At 46.5% G+C, this 18,624-nt stretch overlaps 1 protein-coding gene across 1 annotated transcript in view; it reads left to right on the top strand.

Annotated features, from left to right (window-relative positions):
• Positions 1-18,624, top strand: part of EXOC4 (exocyst complex component 4) — a 457,215-nt gene that overhangs the window by 417,284 nt on the left and 21,307 nt on the right. The window contains exons 15-17 of the mRNA XM_086610028.1: positions 1,129-1,270; positions 5,019-5,197; positions 6,906-7,065. Of these exons, the coding sequence (XP_086466154.1) occupies positions 1,129-1,270; positions 5,019-5,197; positions 6,906-7,065 (481 nt within the window). The remainder of the gene's footprint in view (positions 1-1,128; positions 1,271-5,018; positions 5,198-6,905; positions 7,066-18,624) is intronic.

The following is an 18,624-nucleotide window of genomic DNA, read 5'->3' as shown; positions in this document are numbered from 1 at the left end:
GCCATATGAAGAACCAAATCTAAAACATCAGTGAATAAGTTTAGACTGGAAATGAGATCCCAAACTTTGACTTTACTGCTAGATGAGCGATGTTTTGAAGGAGCCACCAAGGGTAGAAATCTCAACGACTTTAATATGGCACACGAGTTTGTACTCAAGGCAATGGGACACAGGGCTTGTGGGGCTGGACTTAATGATCCAGGACATCCCTTGCAATCCCATTATTTAATTCAAGTGGAAGTTGTCTAAATGGAGCTGCCTGATTTCAAACATTGCTAATCACCCTGTGCAGGAAGTTATTTCTAAAGTGCTGCTTGAACAAGGACTTGAACTCAGATATTTGGGATTCGCTTCCTATAATTAGGGTGGAATATATGATAACAGTGTGTTGTTCTTGCTAGTACAGCTACTTCCGTACCTCAAGTGGCAGCGATTTGTGTTGTAGGGGAGAAGGATCCGAGTTCAGGCACTGTGATAAGATATAAGGGACGAGGCTACAGAGTTACAGCTGCATTGACACTTCTCCAAGAGACGATGCTCTTATAGTCTGGATAAACTCAAGGTGGTTTTTCAAAGTAGTCTCAGTGGGAGGGAAACAGTTGGTCTGTGACCAACTCGTACCTGCTCCCTGCTTTTTAATTGCTTTACTTCCTAAGAGCTGTGTTTTATTAACAAGAACGAAGAAAGCCGCTCAGATGCCTCTGAAGGGGTGAGGGCAGGCAAAGACGTACGTGAGATTACACGGGGAAGTCTATGGTGGCCAAAAAGGACCATCTTTCCTGTCAGTGCCATGCTTTGGCTCCTGAGCAGCTCTTTTCTTTCTCCGAGCAGAGCAAGATAAATGTTCCTGGATTCTGCAGCTACAGAAATACTCACCACAGAGCAATATCTTCCCAAGCAAATGTATTCTGGTGGTTGATTAAACCCCTCAGATTCACTTTGGAGTTTAATCAATTGTAGAAGCAGTTTGTTGCTTCATACACTCTCAAATTATAGACTTTATTGCTCAGCCAAAGGTGGGAGAGAATCCAACATATTTAGGATGGAAGCAGACAAGATGCTGTGGTTGCTAACACTGAGCAGTATTGATGAAGTATGTCACAAATTTCTACTACCTTCTCTTCCTAGCCATGTCTCCTGGTCAAGACAGCCACACCAGCATGGAACACCTTCCTGCATCCGAACAGATCCTGCAAACCCTGAGTGAGCTGGCCAGGTCTTTTCAAGAGATGGCTGACCGCTGCCTGCTGGTTCTGCATTTGGAAGTCAGGTAAAAGCCCTGAATTCGGGTACTGCGGGTGAGCTGGGGAGGCTGTAGGTTAAGATTGTGTCTAGAGTACTTATTATGGCATCTGAGGCAAATACACTTGCCTGCTGTAGCATCTGCCCTCGTGAGACCTCACTTGGAGTACTGCGTCCAGTTCTGGAGCCCCCAACACAAGAAGGACATGGACCAGCTGGAGAGGGTCCAGAGGAGGGCCACAAAGATGATAAGAGGGCTGGAGCACCTTTCCTATGAGGACAGGCTGAAACAGTTGGGGCTGTTCAGCCTGGAGAAGAGGAGGCTCCGGGGTGACCTGATAGCGGTCTTCCAGTACCTCAAGGGGGCCTACAAGAAAGATGGGAAGAGGCTGTTCAGGAGGGCCAGTTGTGATAGGACAAGGGGTAATGGTTTTAAAATAGAGGGAGGTAGATTCAGGTTGGATATTAGGAAAAATTTTTTACCATGAGAGTGGAACAGGTTGCCCAGAGAGGTGGTGGATGCTCCATCCCTGGAGACGTTCAAGGCCAGGTTGGACGAGGCCCTGAGCAACCTGATCTAGTTGGAGATATCCCTGTTCCTTACAGGGGGGTTGGACTAGATGACCTTTGAAGGTCTCTTCCAGCCCTAACCATTCTATGATTCTATGATCAAAGGTCAGTCCAGAAATGCCAGCTCCCATCACCACAAATGGCCAAACATGGGATGGAGGCAGGATACCGAAAGTGGAGTTCCCTAGGGAGGTCTGTGTCTTCTGTGTGAGAGACTAGGGAAAATGAATTTTTGGGGGCTTTGTCCATAGAAAACCTCACAGTGGTGTTTTAACAGTCTAACAGGCGTCTGCACATTCATTAGCCACTGCGCTTTGGATTGCAAATAGGACCTTTCCCTACTACTTTTTCGAATAGTAACAGAAACTGGGAAACCAGCTGGATTTTTTTAAAGGGATGGATGATTTCATGATGTCTCTGACTTCACATGCGAAGACCAAACGCAGCAAATCCCTTTTTTCAGGCTGCCAGCTGTCCAGTCTGGGGCTGGGAAGACATTTTTCCCTTATGCATTGTATCGGGCAGGTGTATTTTCATTGCTTCACTTCTCTCTGAAGCATCAAATAGAAGCAGATGTCAGAGACAGGCAGTGAGACTTGATGGACCATCAGTTTGTTCTGCCGTGACATCTCCTGAGCCATATTGTGTCCTTGTGTACATTGGCAGAGCTCTGGTGAAGTCAGTATGTAGGTTTAAAACAAAAAAAATAGACATTAGTTATTGTCAGCAGCCCTTCAACCTGCTATCCATCATCTGCTGGCCACTTGATTGCAGGCATCACAGATGAGCTGGGGATTGAAGGATTTGAGGGAAAGATCGTTAAGGTATGGAAATGGAGCAGCTTTCCAGCTGTGATATAATACGAGGTGATGCCCGAGGTAACCCAGACTCGTGGTATGGGCACCAGCCTGAATGGCTTTCTGGCCTCGGTCCTCTGTGGCTTTCCATCACTCTTAGGTTAAGCAAAAATAAGTGCAAATGTAATTCTGGTAAAAAAAATTGCTGTCATTTTAGAGCAGGTCATTGCCCACCTCCTGTAGTGCTTCTAACAAGAGCCCCAGTTTGATGCTGTAAACACACCAAAGCACGTTACTCTGTGCAATAGGTGGAAAGGATTGAGAAAGAGCGATGCTAACAACCAGGAAAATCCCCAGCAAGGTGGGAGCTTCCCCATATTCATCACTCTGCATTTGCAACCACATGTAGTAACAGAGAAAATCATAAAATCATAGAATGGTTTGGGTTGGAAGGGACCTTAGAGATCAAATAGGTCCGACCCCCGTGCCATGGGCAGGGACACCCTCCACTACACCAGGTTGCTCAAAGCCTCATCCAACCTGGCCTTGAGCACTGCCAGGGATGGGGCAGCCACAACTTCTCTGGGCAACCTGTGCCAGTGCCTCAGCACCCTCATTGTAAAAAAATTCTTCCTTAGATCTAATCAAAATCTCCCCTCTTTCAGTTTAAAGCCATTGCCCCGTGTCCTGTCACTACACGCCCTTGTCAAAATCCCCTTTCCAGCTTTTCTGTAGCCCCTTTAGGTACTGGAAGGCTGCTGGAAGGTCTCCCCGGAGCCTTCTCTCCTCTGAGCTGAACAACCCCAAATTCCAAACCAAAACCAAAATTCCAAGCCAAACCCAAAAATCCCGGTCCCTCTGATGGCTGTTACTAGTAGGTTTCTCTGAGGTTCCTACATCAGCTCCCTGGACCCGTGCCATTTCCAAGGTGCACCGTACAGTACGTGTTCATTCCCGGAAACCCAGTGCTTTGAACAGGCACACGGGGCACATTTATCCGACCTCGTGCTGTCACGAGTGCAGTCTAAGAAAACACCCGCGAACAGATTTGAGACGGCGCAATTATCCCCTTTCTCCTCCCTTAGGGCCCTCCATTCATTGCAAGCTTTGCCAGATGCAGGTTGGCACCAGGCTGGCATTGGCTTCTCCTCCTCTAGTATCATTTGGGCATGAGCTGAGGACACTGGTCACTGAGAAACTGCTCCTCAGATTCATATGGGTTTCCATAAAGGAAATCCGTTGGTGCATTCAGATCATTAACTATTTCCTTTGTTACAAGTAACTGGAGTTTTAGATTACTTAAAATCTAAAATCCAACCCTAACCATCCTATGATTCTATGATTCTATTACTTAACGTCTTTTACAGTATTTTCCTACAAAAAGCCCTATATAAATCATATAGGAGCAGGCACTAAAGAGCATAAATAGATATTTTTACTCTTGGAATTGCGTTAAATTGAACTTGCATGCGATGGCCGTGACGGCCACTTCAAGGATGTTTTCCAGGAGGACCGAGGGCATGAAAACAAGGACACATTTATCAAAGCTTTTCCCACCTCAACTCAGCTCCCCGCTGGTTGGGCCAGTCCAGCATGAACTTTCTGTCTCAGTGTGCTGATCCTGAGTTGTGCTTCAAGTGCAAGGAATATTTCATCCAGGCAATGGATTTGTCTGTGTTTCCCTGACAGATGAAATTCAGAAGAACCCAACCAACCTCCTGTCCCCATTGAGTGATATGGGTGAAACCCAAGAATCACAAAAGTAGGAGCTTTGCTATCAACTTTGCTGGACGTAGCATTTTCCTCTATAGGTTCAAGAGGACTTACTTAATTCCAGGTTTTTGCAGAACTCTAATAGATGATATGAATGCGCAGAATTTTTCCTTGGAGGGGTGATGGTTGGGCACATTGCCTACAGCTCTGCCAGGCAGGTGAACAGATAAGAAAAAAGTTACAGTAGTGTTAAATGCTTGGGAATAGGAGCAATCTTGGCCTGCTGAAGATCGTTTTGTGTCCCCTGGCTCGCTCCTTCTGCCAGTTGTGACAGTTATTAGGTCTTTATGGTACGTAGAAGGAGATCTTATTTGAGCATTGATATGGAAGTGCTGCTGAACTGGATGGTGTGAGGTTGGAGAACCTGGTGAAAAGGCACTTGGCCACTTTACTGGGATGACGTAGGTCAGGTCTGTTAATGAAGGGTCCTTTGCATTCACCTCTCAGGATGGAACAATGACATGTCAAGAGGACGATGTGTTTAATGAAGACATAAACACTCATTTCTTAAAAGTATTGTCATTTTTCATGTTGTTGAACGTTGGAAAGAAAATAAGAAAGCAACACTTTGCATAGCCACCAATATTTTAACCTCGGGGTTGTTGCGTTGCAACATCTCTCTCTTCTGTCTCGCAGAGTTCATTGCTTCCACTACCTGATCCCACTGGCTAAACAAGGGAACTACGCCATCGTCGCCAACGTGGAGAGTATGGACTATGACCCTCTCGTCGTCCGGCTCAACAAGGACATCAGTGCTATCGAGGAAGCCATGAGCGCCAGCCTCCAGCAGCACAAGTTCCAGTACATCTTCGAAGGTCAGGCATTTACCATAAGAGTTTTGGTTCTTACGAAATGATTTTTCATTCTTGTCCCAAAGCTCAACAGTATTCCTTTTGGGAGTAAGGCAGACTGTGGTACTGTTGGCACCTACAGCAGGTGGATAAGTGAGACCCACACGAAGACAGGGCACTCAGAACCCCTGATGCCTCCATACCATTTCTCAGCATATTTGGCTGAACAGGAGAAACGGGCCCACGCTGAGTAGGAAGGCAGTGAGTTGATGTACGTGTAGGACAGCTCTTCCTTGAGAAGTCGTAGGGCGTGTGTATATATTGCAAGCACAGCTCTACTGTGGCGCAGTTCCTATCCAAAGTGTAGCCATTCCATTTCTAAAATTAAATTTAGAGAACATTAGCTCTTCTGATGTCTCATCTGTCGTGATTACCTTGGAGAATATAAATCATGTCTTGGTTCATCTCCTCTGTGTTTATTTGTGGCGCTGACGCACGGTTCTCTTGCCTGAGCACCAGGATGCGTGTCCTTTTCTGTGGTGGTTGTTTAAAGTCAGGAGAAGGTGGGAACTGGAGATGGACCCATTGCCCAGTATAATTTGTTAGCAGGGATGAAGGCCAGCCTTATTCTGACCACTGCTTACTGTTCCTGAAGAAGTCCTTCAGTATCTGTGTACTTTCCCCCTGTAGCCATGTAGCTACTGATGGATCATTTTTTAATCAGATGTTTTCTGAGCTGTGTCAATCCATGGCAAACTGAGCGATCCCCAGCACGTCGTAGAGCTCTTCTTGCAGCTCAAGTCTGCTGTGTCTGTTCAAGGAGACAATGAAATGGCTCCAGACAGAGCCGTGGGGACTGTTCTCATCTCGCTAAGCCATAAGGTTGAAATTCATACACGTGGTCTTCAGGAAACGTAGACACCTCTTAAGCCCAGTTTTGGAATGTACGTATACCCTGTGCTGGTCACCTGTACAGGAACATATTTTCTTAATTCAGACTTTTAATCAATGTCTAGTCTTGTACACACCTGTGTGCTGAGTGAATTAGACTGAGTTTTTTTTCTATTTGGAATGTTCTATGAATGGTTACATCATTTTGTCTATTTTGGGGGTGGCTGTGACTTTTAGCAGCTGGCTGTGTCCTTCAGCAGCAAAGATGGAGACATCATTCAGGCACAAGAAGCTGTTCAGGACTGATCAGAGAGTTGCGCATCACATTTTTTTGATGCCAGACTCGCTCGCATCAGGTTGCGCATCAAGTGCATTGAAAATCACTTTCAAAGATCATTTCTGCTCTTATAGACTGTGAGTTGACCAGGGAAAAATACCACCCTTGATAACACATTAAAAGACTATCATTTTGTTGGAGCAGTAGTGGTCCATTGCCCTGCCCAGACAGAGAGAGGGACTGAAAGGGACATTATGCAAAGCCTGATTATAAATCTGGAAGTGCCCGGGACGTATCAATGGCTACGATAATGCAACTTTGAGGTTTTGTAGTGTTTGGGGGCGTTTTTGTATTTTTGCTAAAGAAGTAGACCTTTGGGAAAGTCCTCCTAAAATGCACAGGGAAGATATTGAGAGCTGTTACCACCTGTAGTCAAGTGTATCTCCTGTTCCAGTTCCTATGTACCATTTAACAGTGCTGATTCATGAATTTCATAATGAATTATTGTCACTAAATGTCATCTTCCTGTGATGTTATTGTTTGTTTCCCCCATCACCCTTGCAGGTTTAGGCCACCTGATTTCCTGCATTCTTATCAACGGCGCCCACTACTTCAAGCGCATCAGCGAGTCTGGCATCAAAAAAATGTGTAGGAACATCTTCATCCTCCAGCAGAACCTGACGAACATCACCATGTCACGTGAGGCTGACCTGGACTTTGCAAGGTGAGCAAAGAGCCCCACGTTGTGTTCGTTGCTGTTTTGATGTCCACACGTACAACTCCTTCCGAAAGTTTCACCACTCGTGCGTGCAAGTGGATGGGTATCAAGTTAGACCCGTAGAAGCGTTAATCGTAATATTCACTTTCCCCCTCGTTGAGCAGCATTCAGAGCAACATGGATCACTTTGAGCATGAGCTCAAAGTGGAGGTCCCACGAAAGCGTTGGTGCTTGGGGCTTCCTGTTGGTGTGGATCTCCTAAGACCAAAACCCAGGCAAGGAAAAGCTTCTAGGTGTAGGTGTTGGGTGGAACTTAAACTGGATGAATTTGGGGCCCGGATTTGAGCCCAGATAAGGAATACTTTGGTTTGTTGAAGGCTTAAACTTTTATCAACTCACAGGCACAGTGTGGTGAACCTCAGGGATGCCAGGTGCTGTTTCTTTTCAAGTTCTATTGCTCTTAAAATAGTAGTAATAGCAAAATAAAAACAAAATTGGATGCGATAGATCCTCTGCAAGTTTCTCAACAGTTTCTCAACAGTCAACAGACCTGCAATATAAAGTCATAGAATCATAGAATGGTTTGGGTTGGAAGGGACCTCAAAGATCATCCAGTTCCACACCCCCTGCCATGGGCAGGGACACCCTCCACTACATCAGGGTGCTCAAAGCCCCCTCCCACCTGGCCTTGAACACTTCCAGGGATGGGGCAGCCACAGCTTCTCTGGACAACCTGTTCCAGTGCCTCACCACCCTCACAGTGAAGAATTTCTTCCTTATATCTAATCAAAATCTCCCCTCTTTCAGTTTAAAGCCATTAATATACCAGTAGCTATACTGGCTGATCCTCTGTGGGAGCAACTGGTTCAGCAACAGGTAGCTGAGCCCAAGTAACAGACAAAGGAAGAGTCTGGAACTTGCAAATCAAGGCTTGTTGTTCAAATGACAGTTTTCCATGAGACTCAGATATGACCCACCACAAGCACTGGAAATAGTTGGTGTCATCGTTTGGCCATCGCTCTTGGAGACTGAATTACGAGAAGCGTATGATTGTCTCAGATGAGGGAGAGGAGGTATGACTGAGTGCCTCATTTACTTGGGCTCTCATATGGGGAATGATCTCATTATTGAATTAGTTTCTTCATAATAACATTGACATGGAGAAGTTATGAATGCTGAGGCCTGGAGGAGGGGGAGAGAGAAAGATCCATTACTAACTCTCCAAGGAACAGAGTTCCCAAATTCAATCTTTCCTAGTTTAAATGATTTTTTTTTCCCCTGATCCGTTGAAATGTTAAATAAATTAGCCCAGTTTTTTGGCAGGCAGAGCAGGGCTTGAGCGTGTGCTGACAGCAACCCGCACCCACATCATGACATGCTGACCAAGCACTGCTGGGGGCTGGCACGGCACGGCTGGCTGTTTTCTGGAGAGGTCTTTGCCGTAAGGCTTGGATAGCCGTGGAGCTCTGATTTGTAGTGCTGCATAATTTGGCATGGTATTTGAAGGGAAGGGTGAAGAGGGAACATCTTCACCCCTCCCGATCTTGCTTGAGGGGCAATATGCCAGACCAGCAGTTTCCACGACATCAAACACATACCAGTTGTCTTCGTATATGAGTTACGTGACAAATTGATTTTCTTCTGCGCCATTGGAGCTGTTGGGTACCATCATGGACAACTGTGGAGCTCAGAAGAGATACCTGAGCTTTCTGCACAGCAGCATCAGCTGCTCTGTGGTACCCGTGATGCAGATTTCTTCCCATCATATAAATTCAGCGTTTCTTTGTAGCTTTCCTGACTGCCTTGCTTCCTTCTTTCTTTTGGGGCAGATTACCGTGATCTGGAGAGTGTCTTTTATTCTTTTGTTCTTCAGCTGACTCCTGAATACTTATTATCCAGATTCTCTTCCATATAAACAAGGCATCTCGTGCATCCAAACCCTGCCCTGCTCACCTGAATTTACAATTACCCGAGCAAGTTCTCCTGTTACTCCAGGGACTGCAGTTACCGGGGTCTGTTCAAACTATAAAATAAACAGAACAGTTCAGCCCTAGAAAGCATAAAATAACATCAACGTAGGATAACAGTGATTTGTACTTCTGTGATACTGCTCCTATAGGAATCTGTAAATGCTTTGCGCAGTAGCTACCAGTTTTGCCCTCTTTTTTGCCTTTTTTGCTTTTTTTTCCCAGCAGAAAAAGTCTTGGGGGTGTTGGTCAACAGCTGGCTTAACATGAGCCAGCAGTGTGCCCAGGTGGCCAAGAAGGCCAACAGCATCCTGGCTTGTATCAGCAATAGTGTGGCCAGCAGGACTGGGGCAGTGATTGTCCCCCCGTACTCGGCGCTGCTGAGGCCACACCTCGAATCCTGTGTTCAGTTTTGGGCCCCTCACTACAAGAAGGATGTTGAGGTGCTGGAGCGTGTCCAGAGAAGGGCAACAAAACTGGTGAAGGGTCTGGAGCACAAGTGTTACGAGAAGCAGCTGACGGAACTGGTTTTGCTTAACCTGGAGAAAAGGAGGCTGAGGGGAGACCTTATCACTCTCTACAACTACCCAAAAGGAGGTTGTAGCAAGGTCAGTGTTGGTCTCTTCTCCCAGATGGCTAGCGATAGTACGAGAACAATGGCCTCAAGTTGCACCTGGGAAGGTTTAGATTAGATATTAGGAAAAATATCTTTATGAAAGAGTGAAAAACATTGAAAGAGTGGTCAAACATTGGAACAGGTTGCCCAGGGAGGTGGTGGAGTAACCATGCCTGGAAGTGTTCAAAAAACGTGTAGATGTAGCACTTCAGGACATGATTTAGTGGACATGGTGGTATTGGGTTGATGGTTGGACTTGATCTTAGAGGTCCTTTCCAACCTTAATGATTCAATGTTTCTGTGATTTCATGTACAGGAGTAATGGCAGAGCTCTTCCTTTCCCCCCTGCACCTCCTGGTAAGTGGGGTAAATTCCCTTCCTGCTTCACTTCTCCAGGCAACTAGGTGATCATTATGGAATGGGAGAGAAGATTTCTGAGGTGGGTCTAACCCAGCTTGGGACTCACTGCCCGATCTCTGGTCTCTGCATTTGCCCTTGTGCAAAATAATTCAACGTTTACTCCTGTTTCTTTAAGGAACTGGATTAGAAGTCATGGGCTCCTTTGATCAGGAAAAGACATAATGAGTTTTTTAGTGTTTTTTTTCATGCACAAATCAAAAAAGTATTTTTCAGGCAGTTCTGGAGCTCTTTGGCCTCCAGGTTGGATCTAAGCCTCATCTGAAGCCGACTGGTTTATGCTTCCCCTGGACAGTCAGTTCACTGCCCCTGTTGATCCCTTGCCCTCTTGATATTTCTTCGTCCATGAGAGCGTGGCACTCGGGGTTCGAGAAGCAATTAGCCACAATTAACGATCAATACATCACTCTTCCTATGATCACTCTTCATATGTGAAGTTTTAATTCTGGACCAGGTCCTGTGTGGTCCTTTTCTGAAAGTGAATGCATTCAAAGTCTGACGTGCTCGAGTTTATAGGAAAGACGGGACCATTTGAGAAAGGGCCAAAAGACTTTCGGGGTTTTCCTGGGTGTCGTGCTTTGGATTTTGGGTTTGGGTTTGGTTTGACTTTTCACTTTTGAGATATTCTTCGAGGCTTTCTAGGGGACCCAAACAGCACTGGGCATCGCCTTTCTTCTCGGTGTCGGTGACTTAGGCAGCAGAAACCCCACTCAGGGAAACCAGAGGGGGAAGATCTTTCTCCTCTGAAGCCAAAATCACGTAGAGGATTCACAGCAAAATCTGAACCCATGTAACACTCACTGGTTCTGGTGAGACTCTTACCGTTTAAACCACATTTTTCCAAACATCTGTAACCTGCAGGTGACAACAGAAGCATTTGCTGCTTTGGGAGTAGTGCCATGGCAGGAGGAAAATTGGTTTCAAATGAGTTTTGCTTTGAGATTCTCAGTTCGAGGTAGAGCAGAGTAGGGAAACTCTCAGTAGAGCATCACGAAGCAGAGCAGGAGCACGTTTCCATTGGAAAAAATAAATTGCTAAGTTCTGCGAGCTCTAGCAAGGAGTCTCTCCGCCGACAGGAGGAAAGGTAAAATAGGCTGGTTCTGACTGCTGAGGTGTCACAAAAGGATTTGTAGCATTTGCTAAATTTCCTGCAAATATTAATAGGCTTTTCCCATATAGGTGTGTTCCGTATCTAGGCCAGCAGAAATGCAGTCAGTCGTTAGGACATCCACTGCTACGTTAAAAAGCAGCATTTTCTTCCCGTGTATAATACCCAGGCACATACTGCGACGTCTAGGAGCATGGATTCCAAATACCTCCAAATTTTGGAAGTTTCAGACCCAGAATTAGTTTTCTGCTGTAGAGGGATAAAATTCAGCTTCAAATTTGGATTCTAGATCAGATCATTTCCCTTCTGCCTTCTTTCCTACTCATCCTCCATCCCTCCCCCAAAATTCCACTTGCATCTTTATGCAGAGGTTTCATCAGAGGTGGTAAAAAAGGGCTAGGTTTGGGCTGCAGACTTATCCTTAAATAAAATATCGTTCAACTCTTAGATGTTCATTTTTCATTGGGAAAAAAACCCAACAACTTTCTCAGGCATACAGCAGTGATAAAATTGCCCTGTTCTTGAAAGTTAATTGAGGTGATTGCAAGGGGAAGGGAGAGACCAGTGATGAAATGTGAACATTTCATTCAACATAATGTCATTTTGACCTCTGAGATAACGGGTTTTGAGTCGTGCTACTCGTCGTTACTGGGTCTGAAAGTGTCCTTCATCCCTTAAATGGTTTGCAGCATAGTGAACCAGAGGTGTCTGTACACCTAAGAGTTAGATCAGAGGTTTCCCTGCTGCTACCATTCAACTTAGCAGTTGCAATGGCCATCCAGCCCACGAGGATGAGGAGTCTCTTTTTCTGCTGCTGAAGATGTTTATCAGGGCCCTTGGCTCTGACCACGTCTTTCTAGGAAACGTGGCGCCTACGTTGTCACTGCCGGCGGATCCCAGCCACAACGGAGAAGTCCCCAGAGAGGAGGTGTGGGGAGAAGCCATCAGCGTGCCAGATGGTTGTTCACAGGTTGGCCATGAATAAGCCCTTGAAATTAAGTTCAGACACCTGTGATCAACTGCGTCTGTCGCTGTACGAGGGCTGCTTGAATTTTCATCATTCACCAAGGAGAATGACCTTTGCTTCTGCTCCCCAGCAAAATACAGCTGCAGCTGCTGCTCTGACCTTGTTCCTCTGCAGCTGTGCTCTCCCGGTGGCACCCGTGATGATGTACATGTAATTGCTTAAATTCTTATATTCTTGGGGCAAACATCTTCATCCATACAGCCACCTGGGGAGAGTCAGGAGAGAACGGCGCCAGTCCGCCTACTGATTTCAAAGCAAGTGAGAACTGCCAAAGCATTTGTCAGAAGCAGTTACAATTAACACCAGTTACCTTAAATCATAGAATCATAGAATAGTTTGGGTTGGAAGAGACCTTAAAGATCATCTAGTTCCAACCCCCCTGCCAATGGGTCCTGGAAACACACTCTTTACACAAAACCCATCTTTATTTAGGTCGGGAAGGTAAGACAATATAGATGAAGGAGGACGCAGCTGGAGCACAAGCTTGCTTGCAAACCAATGTCGATCTGCTGCATCACTGGTTGGGTACCAAGGTCAAGGTGCCGAGATGTCTGCATGGAGCTGCGCAGTGTGATGGGAAGAGACTAGCGTGGGTTTGGGAAGCAGCAGATCTGCCTCAGCTCTGCTCCGGCACGGAATAAGCACTATTTTTGCTTGTAAGCTTGAGTGAATCACGGCAGCAGAGTGGGTATTGACCCTCCAGGTTTAGGACTAGCTCGGTCGGTGGCAAAAGGCAGAGATGCCCATGTTCTACAACTTCCCAGTGCAAACAGGTCCATTGCTTTCAGCACAGCCATCCACGGAGGTGGCAGGTTTGCCCTGTCCACCTCTGATTCTTGCATAGGGAGAATCAGAAAATACCACCGGGGACAATCTCTGAGCCGCGGCAGCGGGATTTCAGAAGGTGCTTTGTCAGAGTACAGTTCTGGTTCGGATGCTCAGCATCCAGGGCACCTCTCCTGCCATGACTGGCAGGCAGGGGATTTTTTTTTGTTTGATTATAGAGGGGTAGGAGAAATTTGTGCCTCTTGCCTAATGCACAAGGCTGTCCCAGACAGGAGGAATAAGCAATGACTTGCTGCCATCTACTGGGTGCTGCAGAGGGAAAGGGAAGCCAGTGCACATTAGAGATTCCTCAGACATCCCAGTGCTCTGAAAGAAGTCCTTTTCATTGCCAAATGCTATTTCTCTTTCTGATTTTATTCTTGATAGATACAGGAATAGCAGGCTGTGGTTGCTGCCTGAGTGCCCAGGTTGCCTGAGAATGTAGCTGGTTGAGGGAAGCCTCCTTCGAGAGCTGTTCTTGATGCTTGACTCGTGTGTGTTGAACCCCAGGTCCAGTGGATCCTGACCTGGATGCCCTTCATTCAGTGTCAGACTGCTGTGGTGCTCTCAGGTTCCTCTGCAGTGTTCCTGTGATGCTCCTCCATTGCCTGTCTTCACTTGTGGTTCAGAACTGGATGGGAAAGGTATCTCAGATGTTCTCCCTTGGGGCTGCACTCAAACCAGGAGAAAATTCGAGGCGTTTTAAGATCATGCAGTTTGAGTGAAACCCACATTAGTTGAGGAGACAACTTGGGTACCGGGCACTACAACTCATATATACTGCACAGCACTTAGAAGATTCAAAAGCAACTGGAGATTCACCACTAGAAAGGATACTGCAGGTAGAACTGAGTTTAAACCAGGTTTGAGTGTGCTGCAGATCTGTTCTTTCTTCCTTCCCTGTTGTTGGACATACTCCTAGCCCTGCTATTTCAAACTTTCCTTGCCTGAAAGCCATGTCTTTCTGCCTGTGTTAGGAGCAGCCTGAAGTGGGGGCTGATGTTCCCAGAAAGCTGCTGGGAGGAGATGCCACGATACATTCAGCATCATGAAAAAAAGGGGGCAAACTGCAACAACTCATGGTCATGGCTCATTTTCCATGACATATTAATCACCAAGTACAGGATAATGGACCTACACAATAATGTGTGGACCCACACATGAGGGGCACAGACACAAGAGAAAAATAGCTGAGACTAGCTGTGGTCCAGGAGCAGCTGTTGCATGAAGTCTTGGGTTGACCTTACTCATCACCTCTCCCGCAGGTCAGGTGTGAGGATTTTTGGTTCCCAGGTGCAACGGAGCCACTTCCATCATGAAACAGCTATGGCAGTTTCCCAGATGTTTGGTTGCTGTTGCTGGATATCAAGATTGGGGGTGAAATTTCAACACATACGCAATGTTCTCTGCATGGTGGCCACAGCATCTGGTTGTCACATATATTGTCTTGTCAGGGCTAGACAACCCTACAGATTGGACCCCTTCCTTTTGCAGTCAGCTACCAGTGGGTTTTTTTGGTATCCTGGTGTAGAGGTGCTGGTCACTGACTCATCTCCTCTTGACTCTGCGTTGGTGGGAAAAACTCTTACTTGTTCATAAAAACTGTAAACATGTTAATCTGGAGGAATTCCTGTCTCCTCACTTTATAGCCCGAGGTGCTCGGTGCTGTAGAAGGTAGAAGTCACCGATGCTTTGCAGTATGGATCCCAGGAAGACCGTACCCTATAGAGGAGCCAGAAGCAGACAGGCTCTGGAAGAAAAGTTTCCCTTTGCTGACAGCGTGGGAAAGACGCATTATCTCCATCATGGTGTTGGACTCGTGTATCTGTGGAGCATGTCCTCATTTTGGTTTTGCTGCTTTTAATTAACAAAGCTGCTTTGGTTTTCAATTAAGGACTTGGTTACAACAAAATCCGTATTTTCTTTTCCTTTCTTTTCTCTCTTGTTTTCTCCCCCCCGTAGTTTCCACTGAGCTTTGATCTCAGTGCAGGTTTAATTAGCTGTAATTAGTGGTTTCACTGCGTTAACCAAAAATCCCAACCACAGAGGATTAAAAAACACCCCTCAGCTTGATGTCCCCCCCCTCCTCCCCTTCCTCCTTTTGCTTCCTCCATGTGCTTTGGGGGACCAGACTGTCCCCGTACGGTCCTTCGCCAGACGGGTGCTGCTGGGTGCTGCCCCGTGCATCCCAAACAGCTGCCCTGTTATGGACTCATTAAAACTGCGCTGGAACAAATCGCCCATCCATGTAGTTTAATTTCCAGTGAAATCCGCAGCTGCTATGAGTTTTAGTAGGACACCAATTTGTGCCTTCACGTTTCATAGGGCGCTTCTTGGGGTTTCTGACCACTCTCTGCGTTACAGTACATTGACAGCAAGGTGCCTGCTCAAGACTTCCCAAACGTTCAACTTCTGCAGTCCTGTATGAGCTTCTGGAAGCCATAGAATGGCCGTGTCCTTCGCTGGAGTTGCCCAGCTCCTCTGCACAGAAACGAGAGGGATTTTTGGAAGACATAACTCTGATCCAGGGAAACCCAAATCACTGGTCTGCCCTCCTCTGTGGAGGTGCGCAGGGAAGTATGGCATAGTTGGCCACACAATTCATCTGGTCGGTCACAAGAGAGCAGGGAGAAACCAAAGAGCTCGTTGAGCTGGCGAAGTAAGAGCAGTGCTGAGAATCGTGTCTTCTGTCAAGATACCCCACACCGAGTCCCACCAGCCATTTGTGTGTTGGAAAAGGTCTCGATTCCTCTGACCGGCTCAAAAGCTTTATGGATATTTATGGAGACAACACTGGAAAATGCAGTATTCCCAGGTAGTTCACCTTGATGCTCAAGACTTGAGTTCTCAGATGGGTCTCAGCTCACTCTGGGTCAAGCGTTTGTGCTTACCACGTCTGTGCCAAAATGAGCTGTTTCCAGTCTCATGCGCGCACCTCATCCCCTTGCAGTGCTGGGAACCAAAAGACTCTCCTTGTCCCTTCCTCAGTTCTCCAGGATGAGGTTGGTGAAGTTCAGATCTAAGCTTTATGTCCATGAGTGTTTGAAAGAGGAGGGTGGCCAGTCTTTGAATCACTAGTCCATGATGCGGAGATGTGCAGGAAAGGGAGCACCTCTGTCCTGAAGCCTGAAAATGGTTCTCAGGTCATCTCACCAGAGCGAGGGGGATCATGCTCTGAATCACATTTTCCCCCAGGACTCAGAAGCCATCTTGTGCTGTCCCAGGTTGCCAGGAATTGCACTTTTCTTGCTGAGCCATGACCATCTGCACCAGGTACTTCTTCTTTGGCACCAAAACAGACTGCACTGTGGAGCCCCATGTATACTGGCACATTTGGAGATGGGTTCCTTATTGCTGTCTCTGGCTGAAGTCTCTCTCCTGAAATCTGAAGGCTTAAAATTCCTTTTAATTCACTGTCAGTGACTGCAGATGGTCAATTTATTCCCAGGATAATCCATATGAGGGCTGTGCTCTGGCCAGTCTTCTGTCACCTGGGTCCTTTCAGCCCTATCCCCTTCTCCAGGGTCAATACACCCAAAGCAGTTCAGTTGAATCAGCTGCTGGAAGGGCTTTGTTTCTCCCATCTTTGAGCATCCTGATGGACATGAGATGTGAGTAGATCCAAACATTCCTGGTTTGTGCAGGTCTGAAAGGCTCAGCCCTAGGACAGCACTTTGGAAAGGGAAGGGCTACGTTTTTGGGTTTTGCATCAGCTTTTTCTCTTTTTTGGCAGGATCAGCTCCCCAGTCTGGTTCACAGTGGGCTTTGCAAACAGCTGTGCTGACACAACTGAAGGAGAGGGAACAAACAAGGAAATGAGTTGTGAGGCTCGGAAACGATAACGTTCCTGCAAATGGAACTTTATCTTAAATTAGGATAAGGTAGCAAGGGTGAAGAAGGAATTGCTTGAGGTAGGAACAGAGGGGAGGCAGGAGGAGCGAACATGTCCTTGTGCAGAAGTCACTGCTCTTCCCTCACTGTCTTTGGGCCATTTGGCCTCACTCCAGCCTAAGGATGGACAACTTCTGCTCTCTGGTTTGCTAAGTAGCAGATTTCTTATTCATTGCATGTGTCTGGGAAATGCTTTGCCTGCTGCTGATTCTCCGCATTAGCAAAAAACTCCAAAATGCCCTAATGGTGAGATACCAGATGTTTGGAAGCAAAGAGCCTGACTCTTGGGGGATGACATTTCTCGTGTTTGTCCTTAAGTAATTTTCGCGTAATGAGAGCACTTGAGCACATGAAGATGGAAGGAAAGTGGCTGAACCACCGGGTAATGACAGCACATCACTCCCCTTCCTTTGGCGACTGCATGGATTATAAATTCCTCAAGAAGGGGATTTTGATGACTTTGTAATTAAAACACACGCCAGGCGTTTCACAGACGCATGGGCCGTGGCAGCCTGAAGAACACGCACTCAAGTCCAACGAAGTATTTAAGCTGGAGTTTAACTTTCAGATACTTGCGTTGACCCGTTGAACTGGTGGATCCTTGCTCTATAACTAGAGGTCCACCACAGCCGTTCCTCCATCGGAGCTGGTTGCCCTCGGTTCCCTTCACGGCATGTAGCAGAAAGTGAGCATGGTTAGAGTGCGATTTTCTGAATTGGTTTAAATTTGCTTTGAAATGAGATGAAGGGCCTCCGAGGAGTGCCTGTTGCTTTCTCACGAGGATCCAGGAGCAGAGGTGACCTGCTCAGGTGGAATTACCCACGGCAGGTGTCTATCACTAGGTAAGATGAGCCCCTCCTCGGCTGTCTGGGGTCAGGAGGTGACTTTGCAAATGGGCAGATCAATCCGTAAGCGCCCTGGGTAGGTTTTTACACCTCGTAGCAGCCCTGGATTAACTGGATTACAGGGCTGAGTTCGTTTGGCAGTTCCTGCATCCCTAATGTCCGAGCACGCTGCGATGTGTGAAATCACGTAGCGTCCGCTCTTGGCCAGTATCGCTCCGTATAGCAGAGGAGGCTTCTTAAAATATCAGTCAGTACTGGAAGGTGCTGCTCCTGCTCAGGCTTCCCACTGTTGACTCAACGGTTTTATTTTGATCAGCCATTTCAGTTTTTCCCGGAGACGCTTTTAATCTTCGCGCTGTAACCTTTAAAGATATGGGGTTTTAGTGGCCTCTGTAATGATTTTCATTGCCTGACTGTGGATGTCTGAGTTGCTCTGAGTAAAGAGATTAATTCAATTTTCCTAAACTGGAAATGGACTGAAAAACGGAGAGGCTTCATTGACTTTCTTTGCTTGGTTCTTGGTGTATTAGTGAAACAATCAATGGAGGTGAACTTCTCAGCCAGCAGAAAACAGCGTTCACGTTTCCAGGGACACAAGCTCAGGAAGATGTGAATAAACATTTTTACGAAGTGTTTTTGGCTGTTAGACTTGGCCGGAGCACGTTCCTACTCTGCATTAACAACACCAGGATAGATTCTCCTGGAAATGAATTACAAACAAGTTCCTCATTTATCCCTGAGGTGACAGTCTTCTGCTGATATGTGCTTTCTTCAGACTAATAAGTTTTGAATGTCGGTGGGGGAAAAAAAAAATCAAAGTAATTACTTTGTGTTCCCAAGCTCCTTATTTGTAAGGTGCATGTGTGTTT

The sequence above is a fragment of the Tauraco erythrolophus genome, chromosome 4, assembly GCF_009769465.1.
Source record: "Tauraco erythrolophus isolate bTauEry1 chromosome 4, bTauEry1.pri, whole genome shotgun sequence".
NCBI classification, from domain to species: Eukaryota; Metazoa; Chordata; class Aves; order Musophagiformes; family Musophagidae; genus Tauraco; species Tauraco erythrolophus.
Note: the sequence above shows the minus strand (reverse complement) of the source record. Positions and strands in the feature narration are given on the sequence as shown.